This window comes from Lonchura striata, chromosome 1, assembly GCF_050655825.1.
Source record: "Lonchura striata isolate lonStrDom1 chromosome 1, ASM5065582v1, whole genome shotgun sequence".
NCBI classification, from domain to species: Eukaryota; Metazoa; Chordata; class Aves; order Passeriformes; family Estrildidae; genus Lonchura; species Lonchura striata.
Window position 1 is genome coordinate 86094578 of NC_140703.1, and position 17267 is coordinate 86111844.

At 40.1% G+C, this 17267-nt stretch overlaps 1 protein-coding gene across 3 annotated transcripts; it reads right to left on the reverse strand.

Annotated features, from left to right (window-relative positions):
• Nucleotides 1-1953: 1953 nt before the first annotated feature.
• Nucleotides 1954-14813, reverse strand: NIPA2 (NIPA magnesium transporter 2). Of its 3 annotated transcripts, none has more exons than XM_021546671.4 (8): nt 14624-14813; nt 11605-11661; nt 7791-7851; nt 7210-7425; nt 5461-5517; nt 4556-4646; nt 3861-4021; nt 1954-2926 (listed from the first exon to the last, which is right to left on the reverse strand). In XM_021546671.4, the coding sequence occupies exons 4-8, from the start codon at nt 7346-7348 to the stop codon at nt 2289-2291; spliced, it is 1086 nt and encodes a 361-aa protein (XP_021402346.1). In that variant the 5' UTR covers nt 7349-7425; nt 7791-7851; nt 11605-11661; nt 14624-14813; the 3' UTR covers nt 1954-2288. The 3 variants fall into 3 exon arrangements, with proteins under 3 accessions (XP_021402346.1, XP_031360019.1, XP_031360020.1); XM_031504159.3 differs by lacking the exon at nt 14624-14813 and adding an exon at nt 14201-14589; XM_031504160.3 differs by lacking the exon at nt 14624-14813 and adding an exon at nt 14453-14575.
• Between the last annotated feature and the right edge of the window lie 2454 nt (nt 14814-17267).

Here is a 17267-nt window from a genome sequence, read left to right on the forward strand (position 1 = left end):
TTACCCAGGATATGGGTTTGTGGAGATGTTACTTGGTTTGTTTCTAACCTATAGCGTGAAACCAAGAATGCATCCCTTTGAGAACCTGTTTTTCTTCCTTCCCTCTTAGTAGTTCATGGCTAGGTTACAGTACATCTTTTCTCCTGCTCAGCTCTTTCCAGGTGCTTCACAGCCATGGAACTGATTTTAACAGTGGGTAGAAATGTGCATCTGACAGAAGAGGTACACGGGAAGTGAGGAACGTGTAGGTACTGGAGTGGCAGAGAACTTGATTTTTAGGAAGGAAATTAACTGAAATTTCCTCAGCAAAACAGGATGGAGATTTTCCAGGCAGTCTATCAGCAAGTTTCACAATCACAGGTTTCCCTAGCACATCTGTGATTGAGAGCTGCCATTCTGGAGTGGTGTCTCTCATGGTGAGAGTGTACACAAGGCTGTCCGGTGCATGGGAGACAGAAGTCAGAAGCACTCGTGTTTTGTCACACCACTTTGTTTACAAGTTGTTTTACATATTATTTTCTTTAAGAAACAGTCTTTTAGTTCACAGAAGACTTTTGGTCAGCCAGATGCTTCCCAATGATTCCAGCCTTAGTTAAACAAATTAACAACTTTCCTAATTTGCTGACATCATTGTTGGTTTAAGGATGTCTCACACGCCTGAGATTTTGGCTTGGCACTGGTACAGAAATGGTTAACTAATAAAGTTCTTTTTATTTAAGAACTGTTTAAAAATAACTAATCATGATGTGAATCATTTCTGATTCTTACCAGTTAGCTTTCAGCAGTAAGAGAATTGGTCTCTTAACATCTTAAAACTACTAATAAATACATATTTTATGATCACTAAAGGGGGAGAAAGTTTAAGACAATTCAGACATTAGTCCTAGGAGATGTTTGTTTCCCATTTTTATAATGTAAAATTTTATTATTTTTCAAAAAGGATTATAGACTTGATAGAAGCTAAATATTCTTTGCCTAGTATAACCTTTCCTACCTAAAAGGAAAAATGCAGCAAGGTGCACAAAAGGCATAACTTTTTAATTTCTGATTAGTTCTTATCAAAAATCTTTTTATTGTTTGATACCTTCTGACACCTTTGACAGTTTTCTTGTTTGACTCCTCCTGTATGTTATGACATGTAAGAAAGGAAGGCAGCAGAATTTTGTTTCACAGGTGATAACTTGGGTTTTTTTCTGTCCTAGAAAAAAATCTTTATTTCTCTTAAACAGTAAGCACTAAATCTGACTAAATGGAACAGTAACTATTAGTCTCTGTGACAAATATTTCCATTTTTCACATGCATGGTAGAAAGTTCTTATAAAATGTTCTTCCCTTATTTTTATTTTCTGCCTTTACTAAAGTGAATTACCATCTACCTGCCTCACTCCTCCCCTCCCCCCTTTTTTTAAAGCAATATCATTAATGTTTCTTTTTTTTTTTTTTGGCTCTTTTTGAAAATCTCAGTGTTGCAGCAAACAAAACAGCAATTCTGTGAGTTCAAGCTGTAACATCAGGAACAAGAACAGGTCTGCAGAGCCAGGGCAGCATGGTGCAGCACAGACAGACCTGACATCTGTTACAGAAGAAGAAGGAGCAGCTTCTTTGGCTATGAGTACTGATTCAGAGCCTTCCTTCTGCATAAATTGTCATGGCAGGAGCTACCATCTCACCTGTCCACTCAGAACACAAGCTCCTGCCTTCCTGTTTCTGCTGGCCAGTTACTCTGATTTGGTAAAATTGGGGTTTTTTTTATGCAAATCCAACAAGTTTTGCATGCAGCTTTACCTAACCAATATTTTCAAAGGATCAGTTGTGCTTGGTAGCCTTCCCTTTTTTCTTCTACAAACTAGGACAGGAGTAGTTGCTGCAGCTCCTGTTTCAATACGGTTACAGTCACTCTGTGGTCAGTCAGGGCACAAGGATTCAGGTTTGCTGCAACCTTTTTACCACCAATGCAGAAATAAAGCCATTTATTTTTGATAAAATTGTAATTAGTGCAATACATCTTTAAAACAGAAGAAAGAAATGAAAGTATTTACACATAACTTAAGCAACAAAACCAATTGTGGTCTGAGGTCATTTTAGTACTTTTTAAAGTAAAAGTAAGGCAAATAAAAAACATTTCAGTGTTCTTTATCCAAACTAATCAAACTCAAAAATCAACGATTGTCTACACATACTGTTAAAAAGTACATGACTTTCCAGACAAGCTCAGACATTTCACAGCAGGGAAAAAAAAATTCCAGGGTTACAGAATTGTTCTTTTCTTAAGTAACACGTAGATATTTTCAGAAGGCTGACAGGCTTCCATTTCTTCTGGCTGAGAGACTCTCAGTGGATTGCATTTCACCTAGGCAGGAAGAACTTTCTTCATCATCATTAAAGCTGTCATATGTGCTCAGCAAAGTGCCATTTGCTGCTCTATCATCCTTCCGCAGAGAGAGGGGCAGGTTTGCTAGGGTGAAGTTAACATCTTTGAAGGCATGCAATAAAAAGATCCCCACAATAATAGTCAGGAAGCCACTGAAGGTGCCAATAATGTCATCAGCCCCCATGTGTTGCCATTCCTTGAAAAGGATGGCAGAACAAGTTAAAACAGATGTTGTGAAGATTACATAATATATTGGAGTCACTATTGAAGTGTTGAATATATCCAAAGCCCTGTTTAAATAGTTGATCTGCGTGCTCACACAGACAGTAAGGCTTAGCAGCAGAATCCAAGACAATGGATGCTTCAGCACTGGTTTTCCTGCAAAAAGTTCCTTTATAGCAATGCCCAGACCTTTGACACAGGAGACTGATAAGGCTCCAATTACAGAGCAAATTGTTATGTACACGAGAATGTTGGTCTGTCCATGGCGAGGTCCCACCACACATATTAGAATTAAAGACACAATGACAACGAGTGTTGCGAACACCACAAAACCTGTGGTTGGAGGAAAAAAAAAAATCTTGTTATTTATAGACACAGTTGTTACTTATGGACTCTATCTATCAGAAGCAGGGGTATTTATCTTAGGGGTGCAGGGAAAACACTCATTAACAATGGGACCGACTCAGCTTAAACAGAAGAGTTCAGGATGTTTCTCATTATTCCTCCAACATCACGGTTTAGATGATTTCAGAGTGAGCAAGCCAAAACAAAGGTTGTAGCTCTGGCATGCTGTATTACCTTTACCAGTCTACTGGCAAGACTACTACAGGATTAGATTACTAAACTGCCTTACACCCAGTCTCACTGAAGTGTAGATGCCACTAGACACAGGCCTGAATGTGAATTGAGTCTTTTTTAGGAGATATGTTTTGGCAGGTGGCTGTATTCATCAGCAAGTTTCCAATAATCAGGTCATTCCTTAAGAACAACTTTTTAATCTCTATGCTGGCTATTTCCTCATGTTTAAGATGAGAATTGCCTTTGTATAAATTGTATTTTGCAGACGTGCATTTGTGTGTGCCTCATCTTCCACATGGGCGTAGCAGCTCATCTACAGGACTTTAATTCTCAGCAGACACCACAACACCTACCTTTTCATTTTAAGGACAGGTCAAAGTTGGGCTTAGAGGTGACACACTTCAATCAAAATTTATAGAAGTTTTGTTTATCCACCTGTGCTGCTGCATTTGTTTAAACCACCACCTCAGTGGTTGCCATCAAGGCACTTTATTCAAGGCTAGACAAGTTCATCTCGCCATCATGCAAAGTTCCCTACAGAATTATGCTACAGAATTCAAATCTCTACTTCTTTTGGACATGTCTACATGAAGGAGACACAGGCCATCTTCCTGGAACTTGAATATAATGAAACTATAAAATGAAGAAATGATGAGCTGTGTACAGCTCAAACCAGCATTTTTCTTACCTGGATCACCTAGTTTGTGGGACATTTCATCCAAAGTTTCTACTTCTTCCTCTTGTGGAGCATGAATTACCATCACAGTTGATCCCAGTATACTTAACAAACATCCTATTTTTCCATGTAAATTGAGCTTTTCATTTAAAAAGAAGGATGACAGAATGGCACTAAAAATAAAGGCACCAACAAACATGGGATTAGTAATATTCATTTGCTCATCAAGTTAGATTGTTTTGACTGTACAAGTCACTTGCAAACACAATCTTGAGCTTAAAAATAGCTGTTTTCTATCTTGAGATACTTGCTGTGGGCAGAACTACCTGTTAATATCTGGCATCTCTGCCTAGAACCCCTTTTTTATGATGCCTGCCAAAAAAATGCTGTATCTAAGAACTTACAAAAATAGTTTTCGAATGACAAAAATCTTTACTTAGGAATGAAAATACTGCTCTGCTGGGATCACCATGTTTTTGAAATGCAGAAGACAATGGCTTTTTCCAGAGATGGACATGTAGATGCATAGATGCATAGAACCCTTTTATAACATAACCACTACATATTTTGAAACTTAAAAGTTATTCCTGATGTTTATAAGCACTCCATTGTGAAGAGTGCATCTATTGCAGCATAGTTCAGTGACATATTTCTAAAGAAATAATTTTCTGCCTCAAGTCACACTGCTTTCTGTTAGTGTTTCTTACCTTACAAGAACACTGAGAGCCCCTAGAGGAGTCACTAACGTAGCTGGTGCAAAAGCATAGGCAGCAAAGTTCGCTACTTCGCCAGCTCCCACTGCAGAGGAACAGCAATTAAAACCCAGGAGTTAGGTTGTCTCCTGCAAGAAACCTCTGATCCAGGGCAAGTAAGTGTCTACAGTGTTCATGTAGACACAAACATGCAGCAAGGGAACAATGCAAAATTCTAATGACAGCATTCAGCTAAAAGTACTAGCAGGACCCACCCCTGCCCCTCATCCCCACTATTAAGTTTTAAAAGCAGACTGTGAACTACATACAACAGGTATTAGAATTAATTCTACCAAATCAGGAGGTGTTTTATTTTAGTGTCTGTGCTGTAGTTCCCCAGCCTGCCAGCTTGACTCATGAAGTTCTGCATGGAGAAATCTGAAATAGCAGGATATAGCACAGCACATACAGTAAGCCATAATTACCTAAATACAGACAGTAACTTGAGAGTTCAAGCAATGACAAAGACTAAGAAAACGGGTATAATCCCAAAATATGTTTCCCTTTAAGAAATCCTATATATATATAAGCACTTCTCTGCTAAGACAAAAACCAAAATGCATATGGGTAGCAAAGGCATACAAAACTCAATGTCTGCCTAGTTCCACTGCACAAAGAGGGCAGTTATATTAAAGGAAGAGCTTCTGGTGTGAGAGAAGTTATATTAAAATCTGAAATTCATCCATCAAATCACCAGGTGATAGTAATACAATACTACCATGTATTGTAGTAATGTAATCTGGTTCCCTTTTTATAACCATGCTGCCATCTGTGGCATAGTTATTTATTAAAATTATATAATGCAGATTGCAATTTTAATACTTAGATGAATAATTTTTGATATAATTTTTGATACTTACTTGAAAGAAGTCCAGCCCACCACAGCCATTCCTTAAGGTATGCATGACCACCTTGACCTAAAATTGAAAGAATGTTGGCTATTCCACTAAAAACATTGACACCCTATCACTTACAACACTGCCATGACATAAAATAATTTTTACAACCCATGCCCTTAAAAACATGAGCAGCATTTGATACCTAGGCTCTCTAGGTAAAAGGGTTGAAATCAAAGCATCTTCAGTTTCTGATGTGCCTGTGCCTCCTACAACCAGTTATTTTACTTCTTTTGTGTTAGAAATGGCAGTTTTGATCATATCTGCATTACCCTGAGAAACAGTTCTTTCAAATCACTGAAATTACATGAAAAGCCAAGTTATGTGTCTCTTACTAAGACTGATGCTCTGCAGAAATTGTGCATGGTTTGGATGTGGTTGATTACATGTGCAAGCACATTTTCTGATTCCAATCCAGGGTGCATGAATTATGTATCTTAAGATCAACCATCTTTTAGAAGCAAAGATGACAGGTACTGAATAAAAATAGTCAGAGTCAATCTTCTGAATCATCTGAGGATGCTGTAACTATCCTACCTAAATTTATCTTCTTTCAATTTAAAACCATTGCCCTTTGTCCTGTCAATACAGGCCCTGGTCAAAACCAAACCAAACCCAAAACTAAGTCTCATCTCTTTTTTTATAAGCCTCTTTAGGTACTGGAAGGTGCTATAAGGTCTCCCAAGACCCTTTTCTTCTCTAAGTTTAACAATCCCAACTCTGTCAGCCTATCCTCAGAAGTGTTCTGTCCCTTTGATCATTTTCATGGACCTTCTCTGGACTTGCTCTAACAGGTCCATGTCCTTCCCACACTGGGGATCCTGGAGCTGGATGCAGCACTGCAGGTAGGGTCTCACCAGAGCAGAGGGACAGAATCCTCTCCCTTGCCCTGCTGGTCACACTTCATATGGACACGTGGCTTTTTGGGCTGTGAGTGCACATTGCTGGGTCATGTCCAGCCTCTCATGTACCAGTATCTATCTCCAAGCCCTTCTGGGCAGGGCTGCCCTCCATCTGTTCATCCCCCAGCCTTGTATTGATATCAGAGGCTGCCCTGACCCAGGTGCAGCACCTTGCTCTGGTTCTTGTTGAACCTCATGAGGTTTGCACACACCCACTCCCCAAGGCCATCCAGGACCCTCTGGATGCCACTTCCTTTGCTCTAGAGCACCAAGTGCCCCCCTCGGCTCGCTGTGGACCACAACCCCACTGCCAGCACACTCAGTCAGTGCCACTGTCTGTATGTATCACTGATGAGGATTTTTAAAAGCATTGCTTCCAGTAGGAACCCTTGAGGTGCTCTACTCAGCACACTCAGTTCCTACACATGATTTTTAGTTTTCTCAAACAATCTCCTGACACCCAAACATGGTTAAAACTCTCTTAAATTCACTCATTCAGGAGCACATAGTTAAGAGTGCTGCTTGCAATTTGCAAGTACAATTTAGACTTAACTGACATACAAAGGAATCCTTTGACAAGTGTCCCCAGAGGGCATTACATATGCATTAAATAGCATGTGCCACACACACAGTTAAGGGTATCTGACACCAGAGAAAAAACACAGCAGCTCCATGTTTCAGATTTCATATACATGTAACAAAAAACAAAAAAAGTCAAAACAAGATCATTAGTTTAATGAACAGAAGTAATCTTCTGTTAAAACAGCAAAACCTAAACATCAGCAATGTATTAAAAGATGTATGTATTTACCTGCTCTCATGGAGCCTTTCCTGGCTAACCGGAGGAGACCCTTCTTTTTCAGGATGAAACTTCCTCCAATGAAAATGCTGGAACTCATAGCCAACACCAGACCAATACAGAAGTCATACTTCCCACGAGTTTGGCTCATCTCGTAAACCACTGAACACTGTCACATTGATCAATGAGGAGCGCAACTTCTGATACTCAACAAAAAATGATGCAACACTGAAACATGAGCAAAATAAACACATTAGAATTAAGCTGGTAGAAAAAGGTGCTGCATAGGAAAATCCTCAACAGCTCACATGACTCCTGCAAGTGGCTCTGCAAAGAGTGGTTAGCAAAAAAAAAAAAAAAAAAAAAAAAGGCAATCTAAAGCATGTGTAAGCTTGCACTAAGAATAAGTAACTAAGTCTGAACACCGGGAAGGAAGGATTTCTGACCTGGCATATAAAAACTGAAATCCAAACAAACAAAAATTCTTTGAGAAGCTTTAGGGAAATTTTACAAATATGTCATTTATTTCTCTTTTCACTGAGCATGCAAGTCTGTGTCTGGCACACCATGATACTGATCAAAAAATTACTTACATTGAAATCAGTCTGTAAGAGAGTTTGAGAACAGTCGCAGCATTTCTTCCATATAAGCTCCCTAAAAAAATGAGAGTATTAGAAGGCTGTTTAATCACATAGCCATTTCTATAATACAAACAAACCTCACATGCATGCGTATGCAATTACTCTTTAACAGGAAGATCTGGCAAGAAATAAGTCCTTTGTTAAATTATTTTACAGTTTCCCATACTTGTGTGAAGCACCTTTCAATATTACTTTTCCCTGTACTTTTATGCTTTAAACTTTCATTAATTTGCTACACCTCTAGGAAAACCTAACAGAGAGCTACTGGTAGGTCAGCATTACAACTGAGCACAGATCCTCTTACTCACACCCAGTTAGGCTGTGAAAAAGTAGAGAAAAACAATAAGCACTCAACATAGCACTACTCAAAATACTGCATGAGCCACAGTTCAAAATTCTCAAATCCATTTCCCTTAATCCTTGCACAGTAATTTTTAAATCTTATTTTGTAGGAGAAACTACGTAAACTATCTAGAAGAGAGTGCTTTCACTTTCTATAAACTTTTAAAAATAAACTAGATTCTTGCATGACACAAAACCACCTAACAAACGAAACTAAGAAAGACAAACCATCAGTGTGTGAGACAGACCAAACCCATCTCACCAACTACATAAAACATTATCCTGGTTTTAAATTCAAACAAGAGGTTCAGCCCCTTGAAGTTTTCAATGCAAGGAAAAGACGTACGACTTTTGTGACTGTTCTCTCCACCATCTGTTCTAGCACGTGTAAGGCACTCTGTTCAGGTAATCAAGCTAAGAATGTTCTTCCAGTTCCAGCTGGTGCAAAATGTGACAGTGGTATAGCATCACCTGGGGGAGGGGCTGTTTTGCAAAGTTTTATGCTTTACTGTTTTTTTCCAACAGTTGCTACTTTAGGTATATTACTAATGGGATTATTTTTACTTGGGTAGCTTTTTATAAAAGAGAACTCTCCATATTGGCAAAACCAATTTTTTTCCTTTTCTTCTCTCCCTGGCTTGCATACCTTCACCTACACTGACAGAGGAAAAGAGCATCAGTTAGTACCATCCTGACGCCTTCCACCCACTGCATTCCAGAAACAAGGAAGGAGCGCAGGCTGCTTTTCTTTGCAGCAGAGGAAGAATCTGATTGCAGAAGAATGAAGAAACTTGTGTGCTCACAGGTAATTTTATGAATTTACACTTGAAAAGGATGCTATACTTCAAAACTAGTATTTTTATTTTCCCTCATGTCTCAAATACACTGAAGTGCCCTGTCACCCATTTTGTTAACCTTGTAAATGACTCAATTCGCAACCACTTAAATTACATCAATTCAGATAAATTGCTGCTAGCTCTTCCCATCACATTTATTTGTCCTCATAGACATAGCCAGTCCCATTCCTGCTTTGGCTGGACTGCCTTATTTCCTCCTAAGTTTTATTCAGATGTCTACAGTTGTAGACACATGTCACACAGTCATGGTGGACCCAGCTTCCCTCTGAAGAGATCTGGTTGCCTCTGTACGCAGCAGATATAATTTGCATGTGCAGAACTGACGTGGAAGGTCAAACCAGTATCAGGCACTGGAAGTTTTACACTTTAGGAAATCAGGGCTTTAATTCTAACCCTGAGACTTACTAGAAGAAGAACTAATGCATGCTTATAAACATAATCAAGAAAAATTATCTACGAGCATGAGAAAATGCCATGAAATGAGCAGTGTCTGGAATAAATAATGCCTCTCATTTTCTGCCTTGGGACATGCCAAAGCTGTTACATTCCAGCAACCAGGGCCACTACTACGTTATAAACAGAAAAGCCAGAAAATGTAGGAGTTAATAAAGCTGGCAGTCTTGTAGTTCTGCAAAGGTTCTCTAATCAAGTTCACAGCTGATTTTAACACATAGAACACTTCATCCACTCAGGACCAGCAGTGTCATGGAGGAGTACTAGCTTCCTCCTCTGATTTCAGAGAAATAAAGAAGGGCTGAGACTCTCCTACTCACAGAAACTACAACATCTACAATGCCTCCAAGAGCCATTCATTAAATTAATTTCCTGTGGATCTGCTGGTGTCATGAGTCATAACTCCCAGTGTGCAACAGTGCAATGACAGACCACACAGGGAACTGGGTTTGAAGGTTATCAGAGAGGGAGAGATGGAGAAACTCAGAATGTGAAAAAAAACCTGTGGGAGATAAGCAAATCCAGATTAGCCACAAAGTTTTTTTTGCTTATTTTCAAGATGTAACCAAATACATCACAAATGCTAGCAAGATACAGACTCTCTGATCTAAAACACAGGATAACACTTCTTTGCCTCTTTGCTCAGAAGTCATTTTCTCTCAAAAGCAGCACAAACACAGTGCTACAAAGATGTTACATTAATTGCAGCAACTGACCTCTCTAAATATTCGGAAACATTAAAAGTGGTTTAATGAGAGAAGTAATATTTTACATTTAAAAGCAGATAAGCATAAGTAAGAATATGGGAGTTATCAGCCAAAGAAAATCAGTATCACTTCCACAAGCTGTACATTATATGTAAGCAATAATTAGAGCTTGGAAAGGCAGACATGGTGCATTGTTCCAACTTTGCTTACTTGGCCACGAGCCCCCTGGAGTAAAGTAGACAGTCTTAAAAGACTTACAAGAAATAACCTAAATATACACTGCATTATTTAAATTCAAGAATCTTTTTTAAACCTGCTCTTTTCAACTATGATTAGGATGATGCCATTAAGCAAAAAAAAAAAATGACCTTAAAAGGTCATTTACTTCAACCCTTTGCCATGTACTACATAATTCACTGCTGCTCCTCATTATACATAATTCAGCCAAGCTTCTCCCATGAAATACTTGCAAAGGAAACTTCAAAATCTGGCAGCCATGCTTTGATGCCATTAGCAACTCTCATTATTTGATCATCTTTACTTTTACTACCAAATTCCACTGCTGAAAAAAAGATACAAGTCCCTTTATCTTCAAATCCACATATCAGAATTACCCTCCAAGTGCCTCCTGCTGTGCCACCTTCTGAGTCCTTTCCCAAAAGTTTTTTTTAAGTGCAATTTCAAAAGCTGTATATAGTATTGTAGCTTGAGTTATTATCACTTCTGCAATAAATGGTAGACTGTATTTATTTTTAAACATCCAAACTAAGTGGGGTTTATAGCCCTTTTTCTGCAGTCACCTACTGTTGATTCATTTTCAACTTCTCTATTAGTATAACCTCCTGCACTTACATAGCAAATTACTCCTGCCTGGGTGTAATACCTTACATTTATTCCTATTAAAAAACCCTCTTTTTTTAGAAATGTTTCCTGAAAACATTTAACCAAGGTTACATACTGGAAATCCTTCCCTGCCCAATGGTATTGACTATTTCTTTGTTTTTTGAGCCAGATCAATAACATTAAACAGCCAAAGATTCAGACATGACAGATTTTTGAACAAAAGCCTGCTTTGACAAGACAATAATACTCTAGGTACAGCCATTCTGCATCTTTTGAACTGTTCTCTGGTATTTTACTGTCAATTCTGCTTAAGTTTTATGTTTTTAACATTGGAATTAAGCACCTTTAATGCCCTCCTAACCATAAAGCTTGTCAGGGAAGAAAAGGAGGTTGAATCAACAAGTTGCTTTAACCAATACACACTGACTATTATGTGTCATGTTGGTTATTATGTGTTCCCTTCTTCCTTTCCACAAACATAAAACTACATGAAACAAATATTCCCTAAAAAAACAGAAATCCAGTTATTCAGTGATGAGCCTCTAGAAGGCTCATAATACATACCAATCTTACTCCAAAATCCAGAGGCATTCACTTCTTAAGTATTTCCAAGTTAGGTTTCTAAAACAGAAATCAAAAATAGCATTAATTGGCATGTTAGGAATTTGGCAAAAAATTATGTCCATTATTTCAAGACTATTTAATTTTCATGCATGACACACAAGACTTTACAATGTCCATCTATGCTGCAAAAAGGAAGAGGATTTTTGTTTTAGAAACACTTGTACAACAAATCAGTGTGATTTTAGATTTGATCTTCCTTAGACACATCTTGCCTGAAGCTGTAGTTATTTCATCCCTTTGCTTTTCACTTCACAAATCAAAGAATCTAACCTGTGATGTAAGTTATTCTTTAGAAGGTACCATATTAATGTTGAACTAAACACTTTCCTAGCTTCATTCTGTAACTAACGTGCTAAGGCATTTTTATTGCAAAATAACTAATATCAAGTTTTAATTATTTGCTTTGATATGGTGAATTTTAAGATAATGTTTATATAGAATCACAGAATATGCTGAGTTGGAAGGAACCCACAAGGATCATCAAGTCCAGCTCCTGGCCCTGCACAGGACAGCCCCAAGAAACCTACCATGTGCCTGAACACACAGAAGTTTAAACTCTGGCAGGCTGGCACTGTGACCACTGCCCTGGGGAGCTGTTCCAGTACCAGCCACCCTCTGGGCTCGGAACCTTTTCCTCAAATCCAACCCAAACCTTCCCTGACACAGCTTCAGGCCATTTCCTTGGGTCCCGTCACTGGTCACCAGAGGGAAGAGACCAGTGCCTACCACTCTGCTTCCCACAATTAGGAAGCTGTAGATCCTGATGAGGTCTCCCCTCAGCCTCCTCTTCTTCAGGCTGAACAGACCAAGTGGCTCATACAGCTTCCCCTCTACCCCCTTCACTGTCTTTGCAGCCCTCCTTTGGATACGCAGAATGCTGGGGCAGTGGGGAATATGAACACAGAAATGTTCTTAGAAGGTTACCAAAACCCCCCAGATATACCTAATTATTAAATCCAAGCCTTCCTCAGTCATATTTCATCCACTCACAAGCGTGTATTTTAAACATACGTATAGAGAGAATATTGATGCATAGACACAACAGAGTGTTAGGATAAACGAGTTCAAACCTTAGTGCACCTTTAAAAAACCAAGACGGATGCACGCAGTACCTACGGATTCTGTACACACTGTTTAGGAAAAAATACCTTCAATTTTGTACTGCACATTTGCCCCAATACAGGATACAGTCTTCCAGCTCTGTCAAATTAAAGACTGCCTAAATTTATACAAATAATTATTTACATATTATACACAGGCAAGCTAAAATCATATTTATGTTATATATATGCACATACATGTGATACATAACATTATATATATGCATATATATATAACTCAGAAAGCAAACCATACCTTAACTATCCTAAAGTTGTCTATTTTAAAAGGTTTACATAAACTATAGGGAAAATTAATACTTTAGAGCAGATTTCTATTTATAAAGCAAAAGCAACAAGCACTTCATCTTATGAACCCAGAAGGAAACAAAAAAATTCCACATCAAAAACCCATTCTTTGCACATGCTGCTTGTAGTTGTTCTATAAAAAACCTGACCTTTAATTAAAGCACTTTCACATAAAGCTAGAAAGTATCTTCACTGTAACAGTGTTATTCATTAACTGAATACAAACTACAGGCAGTGCTTTATAACTGATACTGCATTGACTGTTTTCACGGAAAGCTATCAAAATAGACTCAAGATAAGACTTGCCTCATCTTTGTTGCACCTGGCACATGAATTCCACTCTTGTGGGAGGAATAACCAGCATAGGGTCACTGAAGTTCTACCTTTGGTATTTAATATGGGCAGGTTCAAATTTAAGATAACTCAGGAAGCTGAAGTCCAATCTATACATTAGTCACAGCTACTCTTTTGACATGACTGATAACCTGTTATAACATGCTTTCTTGTCACCAGAATTTTATCATCAGAATTAAGTACTTTAACAAAAGCAGAACTAGTGTGACACTGAATTCTAAATCCAGTGATACCAACAAAACCTTATGAAATAATTTTCTGCCGATGAAGCTGTGAAAAAGTCCTAATTGTACACAACAAGGCACATCAAAGGCATTAAGATAGAACCACACTGACTTACATTTATCACGTTTTCAATACAAACAATGTTAAAGCTATTGTAATGAAATAGAGAAAGTTGACTGTTCGAAAAAGATTGGGGAAAAAAAAAACAGGGACAAAGGAGTTAGATCCAGGCAAAATCTTCACAAAGTATTTATGAATGAGCAAAAATCTTTACTCTGAATCACAGAATCAACTAGGCAGGAAAAGACATGCGAGATGGAGTCACACCTATGAGCCAGCCACCACTATGTCAATAGACCTTGGCACTGAATGCCATGTCCAGTCTTTTCTGAAACAGCTCCGAGGACAGTGTCTCCACCAGGTACTTCCCTGGTCACCCCATTCCAACATCTCATCACCCTGCCTATGAAGAAATTCCTTTTAATGTCCAAACTAAACCTCCCCTGGTCAGCTTAAGACTACAATGAACTACAATGCAAAGCTATGGTTACTTTTTCCACGTCAAAATGATCCACCAGGGCTCCGAAGTTCTGCTGCAGGTGCTCTGGAAGCAGGCTGGACCAAACCGAAGATGAGCCCGCTGAGGTCCGTGGTTAAGCACAGGCAGACGCCAGAGCGGGGCACAGCGGCTCCAGCACGGGCAGACCCAGCACAGTGCACCTGCACGCCTCTGCCCGGCGGGAGAGCCCCGCAAACAGCGCGATTCAGGGCTTTAAACCTCGGCCTCTCAGAGCAAAGCGCACCTTTCCCACCGCGGGCAGACCACCCTGGGGCTCGTACAGCCGGACTCAAGGCCGGCCCGCGCCCCGCTCGCTCCTCACGGCAGCGCCCGGCGCGGAGGGCCCTGCGCCGAGCTCCGCTAGGCAGCCCCGCCTCCCCCGGCCGGGCCCCCTCCCCGCCTCTCCCGCCGCTACCTGCGCTCGGGTCCGCTCACAGCCCCGCCGGGAGCGGCGAGCCAAGACGAGACGGGGGCGGGGGAGGCCGGAGCGGGCGGCGGGAGGGGCCGGCGCCCGTCCGCTGCAGCGCCATGAGGGGACGGGACGGGGCGGGGGGAGCGGCAGCGCAGGCGAGGCGGTGTCCCGGCCCGCCCGCCCCTCCCGCCGCGGTTCCGGCAGCGGCCGCCGGAAGGGGCGCGGCGCGGCCCCGAGCTCCGCCCGGCGCGGCGCGGCCCTCCCCGCAGCCCCGCCGCGGAAGGGCACCCGCCGCCCGCCCGCGCCGCGCGGATTTTACACGCGCAGAAAATCGTAGAGTCACAGAACGGTTTGGGTCGGAAGAGGACCTTGAAGATCATCCAGTTTCAACCCAGCCTGCCCTGGACAGGGACGCCTTCGACTAGAGCAGCTCGCTCAAAGCCCCATCCAGCCTAGCCTTTACCGCTTACAGAGATGAGACATCCGCAACTTCCCTGGGCAACCTGTTTCAGCTCCTCTTCACCCTCACAGTATGGAATTTTTCTTAATATCTAATCTAAAACATGCCCTCTGTCACCTTGATACCATTCCCTCCTGCACCGTCACTACATAAATAGTATTGCCCCATCTTTCCTGTAAGATTCCTTCAGGTACTGGAAGGCTGCAATTAGGTCACCCCGAAGCCTTCTCTTTTGCAAGTTGAAATAAACACAAGCTGTTTACTGTAAGGGAGAGAGACATTTTACTGAGCCAGGTAAAGGGAACGGTTAATGAATCGAATTAATCCAGGTCACCCACTCTCAGCACGTACTTTAACCAAGCTGTTTTAATCTCATTAAAAGTAAATGGATAAATACAGTTAGACAAATATTTGTCCTTTCACACAGGACTGTTGTCTTTGAAACAGTGCTAACAAGCATCAGGCTCAGAGGATTCTTTGGTTTCTTCACGACTATCTCTGAGGATTGCTTTACCCAGCTGCCTTGTAACATTAAATCTGAACAACCAACACTGCCAAAATACCTGTGGTAGGTCCACATGTAGGATTCAGCTCTGCCTCTTCAAACTCAAGACTTTTGTCACATCCCTTAGTGATAGTAGTTCCTATTTTTTTAGTCTTCTCAGGATTTGTGTTGACATTTTCCCAGTCTGCACTAGCAGCTCCTTCATTTTTACTACACCTGGAAGACCTGGAAACAAAACCAATCTTGGCTTTCCCTTGCAGGATACCCATGACAAAGCCACTCCTCATCACATTACTTGCTGTGTTATATCTCATTAAAAATGGTCCCTCGCTCTGAAACAAAAATTAAAATTCTACACCACTCAAAGCACATGGAAAAATGTTAGGCCTATTTTTTTCTCTAAGACAACATTCCATTCTCCAATATAAAACTAATCTAGTATTCTTGACATGAACTTTGCACTCACAAAATAGTATTGTATGTGTGTGAGTATATAAAAATATACTTTAAGATTAAAAAAAACTGCTAAGCAATTGACAGTAATTGCCTATGTACTGACACAGTAAGACACTGGCTTTTCTGTTTTACCAAAAGATATCAAAATTGTGAAGTCCTTGAAAAAGTTAACAGCTGGTGAAAATGGTTTCTCAAATGGTTTAAAAGATCAAAACCTGTACCACCTAAACCAGTACAGTATAAGCAAAGCATCTAAGTACTGATAGCTAGATTCAAAGCTTAAAGGAGCCAAAGAACTTCATGTGCCTGTGATAATGCCAAATGCTGATGTGTATGATTTAAAAGTAATGTCTGAAGCAAGTCAATTTAGTCTTCCCCTTCCACTCTTGTCTCCCTCTGCTCTCCTCCCTTCAAAAACACCTCTCAACCAAGCTAAAACAATAATGAATAAGTACCTAAAAATATTAACTGAACACCTCTAAGCAGTTTAGACGTTTGTGGAACTTCAGTTGTACTGTTAATCCCCTCTCTTGTGTTTTTTCAGCTTCAAGTTCTACTTAACATACGTGCAACTGTTCAAAGTGCAAATTCAATGCTTTCCATTTTGCACAAAATCTGTCACATTAAATATTTATTTCAAAGCCAAGGGACGTGTTCAGTAATAGAAAATACTCAAACTATCTCAGAGTAATTTACAACAGCACAGAATTTCAGGCATGTTTGCTGAGTATCTGGCAAAAACTCCAAGCATGAGAATGGTGGTAACCTGCCTAATTTAACCTGTTCTCAGGTGCACAAACCATCCTTGCACCCAAGGAATTTAATGAGAGTGGTCAATGTAGGTCCTTTTGTGTGGCTGTGGACAGATTTTTTAGGGCTTAGTATCTACTTTGTGTATAAATATCTTGTAAAATTTAAAAGGGCAAAGAGCAAAAATACACCTGTACAACCTCAGGAAGCTTTAACAGGGTCTCTGCTGACCACTCCTCTGCTGTTTTTTTGTAAAGACAGCTGAGCAGAACAAAGAAACCACATCTGTAAGTCTACCTGTGCAACATCTACAGTGTCACAAGGAACTTAAGGGACTCTGCTTAAGACTTAAATTTATAGAACAAACCTCACAAAAATCAACAGGAACTTTTTTTTCTTTCAACACAATGAGATTTTTGCCTTTAATGCTCTTCCAATATGAACTGCATTGCTGAGATAATTAACTGTGTTGCTGA

Bases quoted from the DNA above. Each gene is read 5' to 3' on its own strand.
- NIPA2 (XM_021546671.4), bottom strand. From the start codon at position 7,348: ATGAGCCAAACTCGTGGGAAGTATGACTTCTGTATTGGTCTGGTGTTG. The intron at 4,647-5,460 runs GTAAGTATCAAA...GTTCCTCTGCAG, and splicing joins GTGGGCTGGACTTCTTTCAA to TGGGAGCTGGCGAAGTAGCG. The intron at 4,022-4,555 runs GTAAGAAACACT...CTTTATTTTTAG, and splicing joins GCTCTCAGTGTTCTTGTAAG to TGCCATTCTGTCATCCTTCT.